We start from the raw sequence: 16518 nt of genomic DNA, 5'->3' as shown, positions 1-16518 counted from the left end.
TACTGGAGATCATATTCTGGAGTCCGTGTGTGTGTCCGTGTGTGTGTGTGTGTGTGTGTGTGTGTGTGTGTGTGTGTGTGTGTGTGTGTGTGTGTGTGTGTGTGTGTGTGTGTGTGTGTGTGTGTGTGTGTGTGTGTGTGTGTGTGTGTGTCAGTTCAAATGCACCTTGTACCTTTTTATTGCCACTCATTAAACTGATATGACTTGACAATTTTTGGATGACTGACAAGCATTGATTAGTCACACACTATACATGCAGTCATGCACGCAACAGACATCATGAGCATTACTCATGACGGGTGTGTACGGCATCTTGTGGCGATGGTTTCCTTCCAATATCAGACAAACCCACATACCTACTTTCTGTTTTGCAAAGCGTTCATAAAATATGCTCATCAGACCACATACACATATACATATAGATATACAAGCACACACACACACACACACACACACACACACACACACACACACACACACACACACTCAACACAGGGGGCTGGCTCTTACTGTCTATATGGGTGTCTCTTTCATAAGTTAGTGATAACGCGGACAGAAGTATTAACAAAGGACAAACTGACGGACAGATTCACTGAGACTTTGGAACAGTCGGTCGCCAGTTGACTCTGCAAAACTTTTTTTAAATGACATGTTTTAAAAACGTACAAGTGGGATTTTAGATAAGTTCATTGGACCTAAAGACAAATTTCTTTACTGCGGATAATAATTTGGATCTGAGTTAGGAGGATTCTTTTTTGAGTTGGGAGAGAACTGAATGTACTGTAGGGGGTCTGTGAAGAAGAGAAAAGAGCTCAGGGTGGATTGCCAAAGACTTCCGGATTAAATATTTCAAGGTAATTTGATTTAGCTTTTCTTACAGTTAAACATAATTGAATGAGATCATAATTGAAATACATTCTAATCTTGATCATGTGTTAAAAAATACACTTTGTATCCATCGTAAAAACTCTGAATATCTTTCCTCCTTGACACACAGACTCTACCATAAGGAGTGGAGTAGACAAGCAAGATGGAGGAACTGAAATTCAGAGGCAAGAAAAGAGAGGGAAGACACAGGTAAAAACGTTCAGTACATGCTGCTTTAAAAAAAGTTCATCATGTGTTATCTATGCTTTATTAAATGTGGTGACTGAAGTTGAGATGGGGGAATCATATGAATGTATTTATGTGGATGACAGGCCCAGCTACCACTGTTGTATCTTAATATGCCTGTCTGATTACAATTATACAACTGGAAAACTATTTGTCTTAAGCAGCAAAACTCAAACTTCTATTTGTATTTGTTCAAAACCATGTTGTGTTTGTGAAGCATTTTGGTTCAAACTAAATTGGTTCTGTGATGTGAACGCATGATAGGAATGACCTATGGTGGCAATAGGCATAACAAATGCTAGTGGTTTAACACAAATCTGTTTATGTCACTCAAATCTCCCAATTTGTTTCCGGGTTAAGACTTTAAAGAAGCAGGGCCGACACAGAGGCTTCACATTGTTATAGATTATTAGATCCTTAACTATAAAGAATGTTACTGAGGTATTTCTGAAATAATTACTTAAACAATCGATCATTGATATCCAAAATAGTTGAATAATCAAAATAGATCAACTATCAAGTATATTTTCTGTCCATCAACTACTAAATGAATTGCTGCTCTGATTATTACATCACAGTTCAAATACCACACCATAAGAGCTCAACTAACCCAGTGAAAACTGATAGAATGCTATTTAGGATAAGTGAAAACAATATTTTTTGGAATGTTATTGGGCAAATCCATAAAGAAAAACATGACAAATGATGTTAAGGAGGCATCATTCATTTATAATGTATAGAATTACATTTGGATTTGTTTATATCCCTAGTTTTTAGGTAGAATTTTCCCACGTTATGTCCAGATGGTCAAACATAGAAAAGTACAACAGTTATAAAAAAGAGGTTAAATATACAATTTAGCTTTATTGTGCTTAACCACAATTCATTTAAAAAAATGCATTTATCATGTCCTTCTTTCTAAAGCTTTAAAGTTGTGTTATTGCCTGTATTAGTGAAAGAAATATATCCAATAAAACGATCAGCTTTAAAGCAGGCAGCTTCTTCACATCCTGTCTGCAGGCACCACGCCACTTTCATCATTGTTAGGAGGTTAATTGTTAGCGAGATAGATATTGGCAATAAATATTATCATTAAATTGTATGCAGAGTAACATCTCAGGAAGTATTGCATTACCAGGTTTCTATTTGGTATAATTTACAGTAAAAGGAAGCAGTTAATTTCCCTTGTGCAATGCTGTGCTTCTCTTTATTGCTTTGGCTAATATCATCCCCGCAGATACTGACTGCTGCTCAGGGAGTGCTGCTCCATTTCAAATGTTAAATACGCACCACAGTTTTAATCACATCCTGCATGTTGGTATCTCTCGCAGGTCAAAACAATGGAGTAGCTTCTGGGTTAAGATTTTTTTTTAATATAATTATACTCTGCTTGCTCCTAGTCCTATATATGATTAGGTCAAACTTTCATAGGAAAACTACTCAGATTTTCATCAACTAATAATGATTTTGAAGACCCTCAACTTTAAAAAGCAAATAATATGTGTTGAATACAGTGTTTCCCCTACCATTGTCTTGGAGGCTGCGCCCCGCCAACGGAACCCCCTGAAATTCAAGGTGTTTAAAAAAAAAAAAATTGTATTAATTTTTTTTTTATATATATATGTATATAGCACCAAATTGCAACTAATCTATATCTACTGTCACTTTTCACATTGAACATGTGCTCTTTTATTAAATAAACTAAACACTTTCATTTTAAGTTGTGAGTTTAGTGTTTTTGACCCTAAGAAACACTGATGCATTAATCAATAACAATAATCCACAGCTCCTCTCTCTGCTCCAGAGGATTTAAAAAAATATATCCCAAAGCCCCCCGCTCAGGCAGCACCCCCCCAAAGCAGTAAACCTAGGGGAAACACTGGAATAGTATATGTAAACTCTGAGAATACTAAAAGATGATTTCTGATCAGTTAGTTCTTCTGTAAACATGAAGGAATGTGACGGTATAATACAGGAGTGCATTCAGTGTAAGACTGACGCCACACAGACTCAGCACAGAGCACAGCAGGAGGTCATTTGCCTCAGGCGGTCAATAGTTCTATTCCTCCCTTAGAAACTCTGAGTCAACACACTGGCCCTTGGACACATTTCAGCCCCGTCAGCAGCTAACAATGTAATTATCTAAACAAGGTGTGTCCAACTGTGTAGGGGCAATACTCGGAAATTAGATCGCATCAAGTCGTTTATTGACCTGTTTTTATTCAATGGAATAGAATATCTTTGATTTAATTGTTGCACGTCCATTTTAGCCTTCTGCTTTCTGCCATCATAGAATAGAATATAATAGAATATCTTTATTGTCATCACACATCAGAGTAACGAAATTCAGTTGGCATCTCTCACTGCGGTACATAAATAAGAACACATCCATAAAAGCAGTGATAAAGCAGAGATAGTAGCAATTATCAGGGTCATCACTTAAATGCACTTTACCAGAATGTTAAAATACATTTTTAAAGATTATTTAATAAAGAAAAGCTACAATGTTTAAATATAAATAGTTACTAAAAATATCTGTTTGATACTTAGTAAATATACAAATAAATAACATATGATATTTTTGGCTGCAGTCTTTGATGGGAGGTAGTGTGTTTGTATGTGTGCATGTTCAAAGTTATAGTGAGTTTTGTGATTGGACAGGGATGGGAGAGTGATGATCATAGCCTTTAGTGAAGCAAAATAAAAACCCTTTTGACTATTGAGCATGCTAACACACTCACAATCTGTCTCACAGGACTGGACATGACATTTCAATAGTTGTGTGGGCCATTGAAATACCATGTAGTACATGTCCAAAACAACCTAGCCTTCTGGCATGCAATCATCTGCACATAAAACCTGTAAAATCACAAGTAAACTATCGGCCATCCAACATGCCGAAATATGATGCATACATTTTGGTATGCCATTCAGCCTCACAGAATATCCTATTTCCAGCCACCAGACTCCTGACATCTGTAATTTGATGCAAAGTAATCAATTACTTTCCACCTACAGCAAGGTGGTCTTAAAATGATTGAGATACTTAATATAAGAATGTGAAATAGGGCCGAAATTGGATTTTGGGCCTTGAGTTTTGTGAATAAACTAGGCAATATTATGGACTATATTTACCATACTTTTACTTTACTGACTTACAATAACTTGTGCACTTATATATATAAAGATTATGAGAAGTAAAAGAAGTAGAAGAAGAAGAAGAATGTCACTGCATTGGCGTCAATATTTGCTTTGGTACAAGAACACAAAACGATTGCCGTTCAGCGTTGACTGTGAAATACAAAAGATTTTGTACGAAGTGGTAGGTCTTTGTAGGTCTCAGCTAGTCTTCATGTTTACTACCAAGCTTCGGGCCAGGTGACCACTATCTATAACAAAGCTTACGTACTGTAGCTGGGAAGATAAATAACTAACAAGAGGAAATACAAAAAATGACCCTTAGTAGAATGATGCCAGCAGGTTTTTGCAGCATGAGAAACTTAATGTTGAAAAATAGATTCCAAAATCTCAGAGAGCTGAAGTTCTTGCAAAAAAGTGTATTTGCTCTTCTTAAACCAGCAGCTTTTCATGGCTATTTGTGTGATGTCAGCTTATTAATATGCATCATTAAGGTAAAAAGTGCATCACTTTGTGCACGCACGCACCTTCATCTTCCTCACACATCTTCTGCCAGCGTGGCTCAAACATACTGCAGAGTGCACCCAGTTCAACTGGTATTTTTGATAGTTGCCATGGCAAAGTCAAAGATTGCAAAGTGTTATCAAACCAGGAAAGACAAACCACACCCTGAAAATTATTCTGTAATGAGATTAAACATCCAGCAGTGGTGGGAAGGCACAGAGAGTGCTGTCTGTGTTGTTTTGGTAGACTAATAAAGGAATTATCTATTGCACCTTATGAAGAGGCAACCAAAACCCCGCCCTGACCATGACTCCCATCATCCAATTATATTAGATTAGATTACTTTATTGTCATTACAAAATGCAAGCACAGTGTAACGAAATTAAGGAGGGTCTAACCAGGGTGCAAAACAGTCAGTTATATACACAATTATCAGAAGTATGTACAAATTAAATGATACAAAAATAAAGGTAAATAGATGGGAAATGTATAAATAAGAATAAATACACAGATAATAATAAATACAGTGAATACAGTATTGTATATAAAACAGTAATGTACAAGGATAATTGTGCTTCAGCACAGCACACGACAACAACTAGGCAGTATGGGACAGCGTGGGGTTCATTGTCAGCAGTCTGACTGCTGAAGGGAAGAAGCTGTGCGTAGTCCTGTTGGTTCTACCCAGGAGGCTGCGGTAGCGTGTCCCAGAGCGGGTGCCACGTAGGGGGATAAACAGTGTATGGTTGGGGTGGGAAGAGTCTCTGATGATGTTTCGTGCCCTTCGCAGGCACCGCTTTTCATAGACTGAGGCTTTGGAGGGGAGTGGCATCTTGATGATGCGTTGTGGGATCTTCACCACCCTCTGCAGTAATTTATTGTCCTTCAAGGTTCAAGGTTCAAGGGTTCAAGGTTCTTTATTGTCAAACTAACATAGCTACAGAGTAATTATGTCGTTAAAAATCTTAGGTCACAGGCTGTGACCGTGCAGTTACCGTACCATACTGATATGCAGGTGGAGAGGATGCTCTCGATGGTGCAATGGTAGAAGTTCATTAGCACCTGGGAGGATAGGCGGAGTTTTGCCAGATGCGCTTGTGAGCCTTCTTGACTAGGGCTGAGGTGTTGGTGGTCCAGGAGAGGTCCTCCGAGATGTGGACTCCCAGGAACTTGAAGCTGGTGACCCGCTCAACCTCTTCTCCACTAAGATGGACTGGGGAGTGTGTGCCGTCTTTGTTCCTTCTGAAGTCCACAATGACCTCTTTCGCCTTCTTGGTGTTGAAAGCCAGGTTGTTGTTAGCGCACCACTCTGCCAGATGCTCAACCTCTTCCCTGTATGCCGTCTCGTCATTGTTGCTGACAAGCCCAACCACTGTGGTGTCGTCTGCAAACTTAAAGGGGACCTATCATGCAAAATGCACTTTTGTACGTCTTTTATACATGAATATGTGTCCCCGGTGTTCCAGGGAACTCACCAAGTGTCAGAAAACACAACCCTCTCTATTTTCCTCCATACCCAAATCTCTAAAAAAGGGGCTGCAACGGATCTGATAAAAACTGATCCAGATTTGAACACTGTCCTGACGACAGGACGGTGGCGCTACGGCTATTGGGCCAACTCTCCATCTATCAGGGGAATGTGGGGTTGGGCCACGGCCGGCCATTGCCGCTCGAAAGCGCTGGAGACGCTGTAGTACATATGCCAGGCCTGTAAGTGGTGCTGTAGTCTGCCACAAAAGCAGCGAAGAAGACTTCCCGCGCATGGTTACCATGGTTACCCTTCTGTTTATTCTCCGCTGTGGCTTTTTTTCTCCCTCCCCGAGGCAAGCGTTTGCTCCCGCTGCTTTAATTCAATGCAATCCCTCCCCGTCGAGGCAAGCACTGTAATTCTCTCCGGTTAGTCCACCAGCAGATGACAAACACCCACCTCTCCGCCTCTTCCAAGGAACGAGGGGACCGTGCGGCAGAGTTTCAGTTAGGTTTTCATTTCATTTTATTTCAAACCTTTATTTATTCAGGTTGTATCCCATTGAGATCATTGACCTCTTTTTCAAGAGAGACCTGCTCAAGTAGGTTCCACATGTAACATTAAAAACATAAACAGAACAACAAAAGGACATCATACAGTAGCATTACAGGGATTACAAATTACATACTATCCACATGCACAGGTACCAACAGCTTCCGATTCAGTAGCATCCAACCTAGCTTTAAAAACATTTAGTGGCAACAGATTGCTCAGTTTCCATTTTAATTGCAGACTATTCCAGGACAGTGGAGCTGCACATCTAAATGCTATTTTCCCTAAGACAGTCCTAGCAGTTGGCACATTTAATAAAACCACAGCATGCGATCTCAGGCAGTAGCCACTTACAATTCGCCTTGAGATCAGGGAGCAGATGTAGGATGGAAGTTTCCCTAACATGGCTTTATATATAAAAATGTACCAGTGACTGAGCCTCCGTACAGTTAGTGAAGGCAGACCAGCCCTTGCATACAGGGTACAGTGATGGGTTAATGCTTTACAGTTGGTCACAAATCTCAATGCACTGTGATACGCAGCATCTAACTTGACCAGGCAATTGGCAGGTGCATTCATATAAATCAGATCACCATAGTCCAGCACAGGTAAAAAGGTCACAGTGACTAGCCTTTTCCTGGCCTCGAGCGAGAAACAGGACTTGTTCCTGTAGAAGAAACCTAGTCTAACCCTCAGTTTTTTAAGCAGGTTATTGACATGACGTTTAAAAGTGAGACAATCATCAAGCCAGATACCAAGGTATTTGTAACAGGCAACCACTTCAAGTTTTATTCCTTGCGTAGTTAAAATATCTAAAACAGGCTCTGGTGTCTTTTTGGCTTTTGAAAAGAGCATTACCTTGGTTTTATCCACATTTAAAAGAAGCTTTAGTTCAGAGAGCTGAGTCTGAATAATGTTAAAAGCAGTTTGCAATTCAACAACAGCCTCCTTAATGGAGGGACGTGCACAGTACATAACGGTATCGTCCGCATAAAAATGTAAGGTTGCTCCATCGACATTTTCACCTAAACTATTGATGTAGATGGAGAATAAAAGTGGACCTAAAACAGAACCTTGAGGAACACCATTAGTAATGTTTAACCACTCAGAAGACAGCCCATCAAAATGAACACATTGGGACCTTTCAGAGAGGTAGTTCACAAACCACCCCACTGCATGGCTGGATAAGCCAATACTGAGTAGCCTCTGCTTTAAGATGCGATGATCGACTGTGTCAAACGCTTTGGAAAGGTCAATAAATAGAGCTGCACAGCTCTGCTTATTATCTAAAAAACTCGCCACATCATTCACCACTTTCATTGTGGCAGTGATGGTGCTATGTTGTTTTCTGAAGCCTGACTGATGTTTAGACAGGATGTCATTTGTACATAAAAACACCTTTACCTGTTCACTCACTAGGCGTTCAAGAACCTTAGCCAGAACTGACAATTTAGAGATGGGCCTATAATTATTTAAAACAGTTGCCTCCCCTCCTTTCAGCAAAGGCAGGACATACGCTGACTTCCACAATTTTGGAATTGTGTTTGAGCTGAGGGAGAGGTTAAAAAGAGTAGTGAGAGGTGGAGCAATAAAATCTGCAGCTATCTTTAAAAAGAAAGGTTCCACGTTGTCCGGGCCGGCCGGTTTCTTAGGATCTAACTTGGTTAAAGCTTCACGAACAACATCAACAGTAAAAGGAGTAAAACTGAAAGGGTTTTCCAGACCACATTGTTCAGAGTCACCGACTGTGGTGTTCACAGAAGCAGAGTTAGTCACAGAATCAAACATAGAAGCGCAGGACACAAAATGCTCATTAAAACAATTTAATGTTTTCTTTCGCCGGTCAAGATGTCCGTTAAAGTTTAAATCTTCCGGACAAAATTTGAAAAGTGCCGGTCAAAGGTCTTCTTTGTTATTTATTGAGCTTTAAAACAAATGAATAACGACTCTATATAATAATAGGCTATAATAAAACACGGAGGACGGAGATCTATTTTTCTCCCCCTCTTCTGACTTGATCAGAGCGGCTCCCCTCTCCTGCAGGGGGGCGTGGTCCGCTGCAGCTCACAGAATCAGCCCCCTGCAAAAACAGGGCTGGAGAACAGCACATAGAGCGAAATGAGGCATGGCTAAAATGCATGATCTGTTTGGTATTTTGAAAACAGAAACGTATAAATATACCTTATATAGGTATGGCCCTACAATATATCATTTAAATATAGCATGATAGGTGTCCTTTAACGATGGTGTTTGAGCCATGTACAGGTTTGCAGTCATGTGTGAAGAGGGAATATAGGAGGGGACTTAACACACAGCCCTGCGGGAGACCAGTGCTAAGGATGAGATTAGAGGATGTGAGCTTGTCTATTCTAACATGCTGGGGTCTGTTTGTGAGAAAGTCCAGTATCCAGTTGCAGAGGGAGGGGTCGATGCCAAGGTCACTGAGCTTGGTAATCAGTTTTGAAGGAATGATGGTGTTAAATGCCGAGCTAAAGTCAATGAACAGGAATCGTACGTATGTGTTGCTCTGATCCAGATGGTAGAGGGCAAGGTGTAGTGCTGTGGAGATGGCGTCATCTGTACTCCTGTTCTGACGATAGGCAAACTGGTAGGGGTCAAGTGTGGGTGGGAGGCATGATTTAAGCCGAGCCAGGACCAGCCTCTCGAAGCACTTCATGATGGTCGATGTAAGTGCCACGGGTCGGTAGTCGTTAAGGCTTGTTGGAGAGGCGTGCTTGGGAACAGGCACAATGGAGGGGTATTTGAAGCACGTGGGGACAATTATTATTATCATTGTTATACGATACTAAACATCTTTATTTGGTCCCATTAGCTTCCTTGTGACAAGTCAGAAGGTTCTCCTGTTTATTACTTTTCCCGTGTATCAAACATTTCCTTATAACCACTTCTTATGACCTATGACCTCTACATTTAGGGCACTCAATTGCACAGTCGGCTACAATTAGACAGCACTAGGTTTTCTCTGAATATCATATAGATATAAACTCAATTTTGTTTTATAAGAAAAAGATAATTACTTTATTTATCCCAAGTTGGGAAATGGTTTGAACTCGATATTGCACATAAATAGCGTGCAACAGTAGAAATGTGTTTCCTGGCAGAGATTCCACAATATGGTATGGTATGTAAGTCGCTTTGGATAAAAGCGTCTAACAAGTAACATGTAATGTAATGTAAATAACGTGATATAAGAATACATAAAACCCAAATCTATAGTTAAGTTACAGTCTGGCCTTGATACAGTGGACAACTTTGATGATACATAAAATGAATATCTGTCCGTGTGTGTATCTCAGGGAAACATGGGATCCGTTCAACCTGAACCCAATAGGAGCGGAGAAGGAAAGTAAGAGAACATGTTTCAGGCTGGCTCAGAACCTGGCGGCTGTCGTTGTGGGGCTGACCGTCTTGGCCAGTGCCATTGTCTCAAAGGTAGGATTATCTGTCCGTCTATGACTCTTTTTATGTAATTCCTATTTTCATCACTGGTGTTGAGGCTAACAGAACATCTCAGAGTTCCTGACACTAAACGTGAAGCCTTACGTTTATAACAATGATCACATGTTAGCTTCACAGACTTCTTTGATAAAAGCCAGTGTGTCGTTTTTTCACAAGGAGACTCTGAAAGAAAGTATAGATACGCGTTCATCTCTTTTAAGTTTAATGACTGTTTTTCTTTCTGGTCTACCCAAGAAAGCCTTTAAAATAAAAGCATTCTTTTTTAAATATTTGATTTCTATGTCTGTGGTTTGAATCTATTACACGATGCAGTTATTCTGCTTAAAATTACATTTTGCGTGAAAGTCAAATTGATTTGATTCCCTTGTCTGTCAAAAAGTGATTGGTTCAGAGACTTCTTTTTTGATGAGGTTGAAGTTTCTGTAGGTGCTTTTGATTCCTTTTGTAACTACAGCAATTGAATGAAATGTCTTCATTTAAATACCCATATACACAAGTCTTACTAGCAGAGGTTTAATGCAGATAAAAGGCTTCTTGTATTGTGGCTTCATAATGTGCTGTTGATGTAAATGATGATACAAGTCTTGTTTTACAGTAGCTTACATCTGAGAGTTGGGAAATATTTAACTGACCCTTGGGGATTATAAGCGGCTGTAAATGGATATAAACTGTTTATGTAATGCTGTATAATTCAGTCATAAACAGCATGAAACAAAAATGGTTTATATTCTAAATGTGTTCATGGTCCAGTGATTGTACTTCAAACTCTTTTCCGTCAGAATTGTAATCTTTAAAAACCTTGTGTGTCTTATCTGTCTGTGTCCGACATGAAAAACATTAGTACTATTTATGGTAGGGTAGGGCTTAGAGTGAATGACCTCTCTGTACCAAACTTTTCTGTATCTGTCTCTCTCTCTCTTTGCAGGTGTCATCTTCATGTACTCTCTATCAATCTGTAACTGCAGTATGTGCATGCGTTTGCATCGTCTGCCCCTCAGTATCTGCCTCTATTCCCGTTTCAATTCATCATCTTCCTCCTTTGGCCTTCTCTTTTTCTTGATGATGAATCACAGGACTATGCTCAGTCATTAAATATAACTGTCTCTGTTTATCAATATAATCAAAGCGAAGAGATAAGTGTAAAACCCAAGGAACTTCCTCATTGATGTGAAGGTAAATGACGTGAAGAAAGCAACGAGATGTCCTTAAAGTTACCCGTCTTCTTCATATTAACAGGAAGTAACGCTACACAAAGGACTTTACTGTAACTGCACTCAAAACCAATGGCAGTGACAAGTCAAGTGCACTCTTTTAGGGTCCATACAAATCTGAATTCGGGGAGAGACGAGTGAGAAAAATAATTGAATAACTAGTTTATGACTAGTTATCTGTGGAACAAGCTCTGTGTTTTTCTCAGGGACGCAGAAACCATTTACACATTTAACAGCTGGCTTACGAATATTCTTTATGATAAAGTATAACTGTATAAAGGGCTAGCTATTTTTTATATTCATGAATTGTTATCATTTGGATTGTCTATGCTGTAATCTTGTGGTTTTTGATGTGTTTTTGATGTGTTGTTGATCTGTATACACTGTAAAGAACCCAGAGTGTAACTTTTGGGTTTTATAAATAACATTTGATTTGAGATGACATAGCAAATATTACGCTTCATTTTGGCATTCTGTTTCATTTGTCCCAAACTCAGTTTTTTCTTCCACATCTTTGAATCAGGGCTCTCTCTTGGTGTTGTCCACACTGTCCAGTCCGACCTCCATGCGCAGCCCAAAGGAGAAACAGTTCTACATGCTGATGTTGGTTTTCTGCCTGATCTTCCCCAACTTCCTGGTGTTTTTGAAGTCACTGTGGAGGTGTGCCTTCAAGAGCTTCATCCGGCCAAAAATGAAGACCATGGCATTTGTACGTTTTTCTAAACCATACTCTTATAATATCTGATGTGCTTTGCAACAAATATGATGATGAAACATGTATATCATACTCCTTATTTACAAACTACATGGTAGGACTTACAGACCCATTTATTTTACTTGTCATTCATTATGTATTGCTATACTCTACTACTCAGATCATTCATCTTTATGAGGCAGAATATTTAGGGAATACTTTCAAATGGTCCAGATGAAATAACAAAATTCAGCCATACTAAACCTTAAACATGATTATAAATAACTTCAAAACTGAAGGCTGCACATGCAACAAGCAAGAAACAAGTTCCTAACTGCCAATATGAATACCTTCAGCAAATTCAAGTAATGTAACATAGTTTATAAAACAACAACAGTGTCAGCAACAGTGTTTAAACAAAATGTAATGCTGAATGTAAATCTAAATCTTAGCGATGATACTTCAATTTGATACGTATAACTTCTTTAAGTATGATGTGTTTTCGTCTTTTTCAGATCTGTAGCATTGAGTGTCTGGTGTCTCTTGGTACTTCCCTCCTGGTGCTAGTAGTTATGCCTCAGTTTGACGTGCTGACTAACCTCTTCATCAGCGGAGGAGTTTGCATTGTGTCTGCCATTCTGCAGATAGTATACAGACTGCAGGGAGACAAATGGAAAATCCTGTTCCCAATCTGCTCGCTCATTCTCACAGTTACAGGTACAACCATTTACTTTACTGTCTCACTGCAAAACTTTCAGCATGCTTCACCCATTCTTTTCAAACTATTATCTCTAGTATGTACTACTATGAAACTCCGTACACTCATAGGGGGTCCACCTGAGTCACAGGGAGTTGGTTAGGGTTGATGAGTGGCATAAAACAATGAAACACTTGTTTGAAGGGAACATGTGAAACTTGCCAGATATGGTATTGTTAAATAACAACATTTCAAAAGTATGTTAGTAGAAGACACAGTCTTGTCGACATTATGTTTTCTTTCAAAAATGCTGTCATTTATAAATGTCACTCCTATTAGACTGGTTTGATGAGAGTTATACAAACTTCTGATACTTAATAACTAACGAACTGTGAAACCCTCAGGTTACTGCCTCCTGGGGGTCGACTACTATGTTCGCGTGTCATCATTTGTGGATCGACAGGGCACCGACTGCTTTGTGTACGTTGCCATTGGGATTTTCTCTTCACTCCTCATCTCCCTCTGCTGGTGGGAAAATCCACTGCAAGCTACTAATCGCATGCCGGTAAAATGTTTTCCATTTTGTATAAAAAAATATCTGTGTACATGTGGACTAGGTCTGATAGAGATTTAGCTGGATTTTAAACCGTTTTGGGCCATATGTAGTATAAACAAAAAGTGTATATCATTGACTTGACATGATCAGAGAATATTTCTTCTCTTTCCCCCTGCAGGAATTCTTGAAAGATATGGATGGATACAGGGACTTTGTGTTTGTCATCAGCAGTATTCTGAGGATAATAGTGATAGGTAATTTTCTCACATCAATGTCTGTGTCAACATATACGACTAATAAAAGCATGCAAAATAATATTACAAGTGTATTATCAAAACCAGCATCACTGTGGTTGCCAGGCTTTGTGGTTATCATATTTCCAACATTCACGCTGTGAACAAACAGGCTTGTGATGTTAGAGATGAAGAAGGATTGCAGAGGATGTTCTCCGGCTGTGATGAAGGCTTCAATTGTAGTTTTCAATTTTATAAAGATATGCTTTTTATTTTGCTCAAGAAATGCTTTTATTCCTCTATATAGAAGAGCATAATATTCTTATATTTACTTCAATCTTACTGTTTTACTGTTTTGTATTTTAACTTCAGATCAGATTGTCTTTTTTACATCAGTGACGCCATCTGTTCTGTTGCAGGAGGAGTATACCTGTTGTACCATGTGCTAATTGAGAAATCCATCACCTGGTCGGACTTTAATCTGCAGGATGCGGACTGGGAATTACTGCAAATAGGACTAGTGTTGTTTTTCTTACAGGTAGGTAGAAATGAGAATACAAATATTAAACAGAGACACGCACAAGGTATGCATGGACTCTAAACAAACTGCTTGAGTCAAGGGTATCTTCCTTTGGTACATTGCATTATCTAGAATAACTAGCACAAGTAACAAGTTACACTGCCAAAAGTGTGTTTTTGAGCAAATGGAAAACACTTGATTTAGATGTTCATAGAAGTAAAGGAGAGAGAAATGTATACAGACCACTGCCAGCATACAACATGATGTATCAAGTTGAATGTGTCTCAAAGCAATAGCCTGTTTTGTGTTTGTTTTTTTACATGATCTGTACTCTTTAGTTTGAATGGCTCACAACTCGATCTGTCATGATTAAAGCAGCCACATTTCATTACTGTTCTATAGATATATTGTTAAACGTTTAACAACTACAAGAAAACATTGATTATTAATAATTACACCAGGTTTAACTCAATAAGTAACTTGCTAAATTATAATTGTACAGCTGACAGTAATGTGTAGTTAGTTGTTGGCTAAATAAATGTCCCTCTTGCCCGCTCTCTCAGGCCTTCTGCTCAGCGGCCTGCCACTGGTTCGGTGTGGTGGCCTGTAAGATCCATGCGGTCAGGATGAGCTTCGCGCTGCCAGTGTGCTGCACGGGACCCGCAGTGCTTCTGTTGGGAATTATACTTTTCTTAACTCAGGCCGAACAACTGGACGGGGCAAAGCACGGGAGCATCACAGGTAAACGTATTATTTAAAACATATGAATAATTATTGAAACAAAGTTAGTTTATTTTTTTTAGTTTAATACACCAGAAAGCTGAAAAATCATTGCATCTGCTTAGTCGTGATGTGGTTAATTAAAACAATTGTTTTAACATGGCCAAATGTCACAAAATTAAGGTTTCTTTACACTCCACATAACGTTCAACACTCTCTATCCTTTCTGACCCTGGCTGAATTTCAAAAAATCTTTGGCCACAAGTTAGTCAAGTAACATAAGTACAAATATACCAAAACACAACGCTTTGTTTCTATTGCAGAGTTTTGTGAAGGCTTGGTCTACTTGAGCCATAAAAACACAACCCCTGTGGTTTTACTAGAAATCACAAGGAGCATTTGTCGAACTTCACTCAACAGGTAAGTGTGTGTTTGTATCAGGTTTAAAATGTGTATGCCTTTTTGTATGTTAGCACCTTTGCTCATCACAAATGATCCAGCCTCTTTGGTTTATGAATGCTCTAAAATAGTAAGGATAAAATGACCTTGCAAAGCAACCGATGTATAGGTATAAATATAATCAGTCAATGTAAATGTTTACCAACATGTTTATGGACTATTTGATTGACAGCTACTACTTGCAATGGCCATTTTCAATGCTGGCACTGGAGGGAGTATGCATGTGGTCAGGCTTCGTCACATGCACCTACTATGTATGGAAGATCAAGGTACAGTCACACACACACACACACACACACACACACACACACACACACACACACACACACACACACACACACACACACACACACACACACACACACACACACACACACACACACACACACACACACACACACACACACACACACACACACACACACACACACACACACACACGTTTCAAAAATACATTTAATCAAACTGCTCAACTAATGCCTACAGCTATAGAGTCAAACTTAAAATCAAAACACCAAATGGCACATTTGACTAGTCATGTATTAACCCAGGGACCTCTTATGTTAAGATCAGGCAGAAAGACATACGCCTAAATGCCTCTATGTCTCACCATGTTTTAGGTCCAGCGTATAGAGAGAACCTCTCAGCTGTTTGTTCGTCGCCTCTATGAATCTGCTTTCATCGACCTGTCTCTGCTACTCAACACCAAGATGAAGGTGCCCCGGGCCAAGAGCCAAGAGAGGTGAGAGGCGTCTGAGAATACAGTTCCCTCTGCAGTTTCCCCATAGACATTGTTTTGATGATCTAGAATCAACAACAACAAAATATAAAGTTTCATGCATTATAAAAATACCTGTACATGCAAATGTGGATGTTGTCTGAAATAACTGCCACCTTGGGTCCTTAACAGTCCCCAGGCGCAAAAAAATAGATCAAAGATTGTTTCCTAGACTGCTGCTGAGAGACGTTCATGGTCACATCGTGAATTGTTTAAAGCTTCTGCTGAAAAACCTCTCCCTTTCCCTATGATCTCCTTTACAGTCAAGATGACATGCAGAAATGCGTGATCTATCTTTGTGCCACCATGTGGCACGAGACCTATGAAGAAATGCTGAAAATTCTCACCTCCATGTTCAGGTAAGAGACGCTGTTACTGCAGACACCTAGGTGTAG

The 16518-nt window shown here is 39.4% G+C and overlaps 1 protein-coding gene across 1 annotated transcript in view; it reads left to right on the top strand.

Moving 5' to 3' along the window:
* The first annotated feature begins 541 nt into the window (after window positions 1-541).
* The window catches only part of chs1 (chitin synthase 1), a 28703-nt gene continuing 12726 nt past the window's right edge, over window positions 542-16518 (top strand). The window contains exons 1-13 of the mRNA XM_034116385.1: window positions 542-854; window positions 998-1077; window positions 10093-10228; window positions 11990-12175; window positions 12676-12877; window positions 13262-13422; window positions 13592-13667; window positions 14066-14184; window positions 14730-14907; window positions 15210-15306; window positions 15518-15614; window positions 15966-16087; window positions 16387-16482. Coding sequence (XP_033972276.1) covers window positions 1031-1077; window positions 10093-10228; window positions 11990-12175; window positions 12676-12877; window positions 13262-13422; window positions 13592-13667; window positions 14066-14184; window positions 14730-14907; window positions 15210-15306; window positions 15518-15614; window positions 15966-16087; window positions 16387-16482 — 1517 coding nt within the window. The 5' untranslated portion in view covers window positions 542-854; window positions 998-1030. The remainder of the gene's footprint in view (window positions 855-997; window positions 1078-10092; window positions 10229-11989; window positions 12176-12675; window positions 12878-13261; window positions 13423-13591; window positions 13668-14065; window positions 14185-14729; window positions 14908-15209; window positions 15307-15517; window positions 15615-15965; window positions 16088-16386; window positions 16483-16518) is intronic.

This window comes from Trematomus bernacchii, unplaced genomic scaffold, assembly GCF_902827165.1.
Source record: "Trematomus bernacchii unplaced genomic scaffold, fTreBer1.1, whole genome shotgun sequence".
NCBI lineage: Eukaryota > Metazoa > Chordata > Actinopteri > Perciformes > Nototheniidae > Trematomus > Trematomus bernacchii.
The sequence above is the reverse complement of the archived record's forward strand: the minus strand, read 5'-3'. Positions and strand labels throughout refer to the sequence as shown.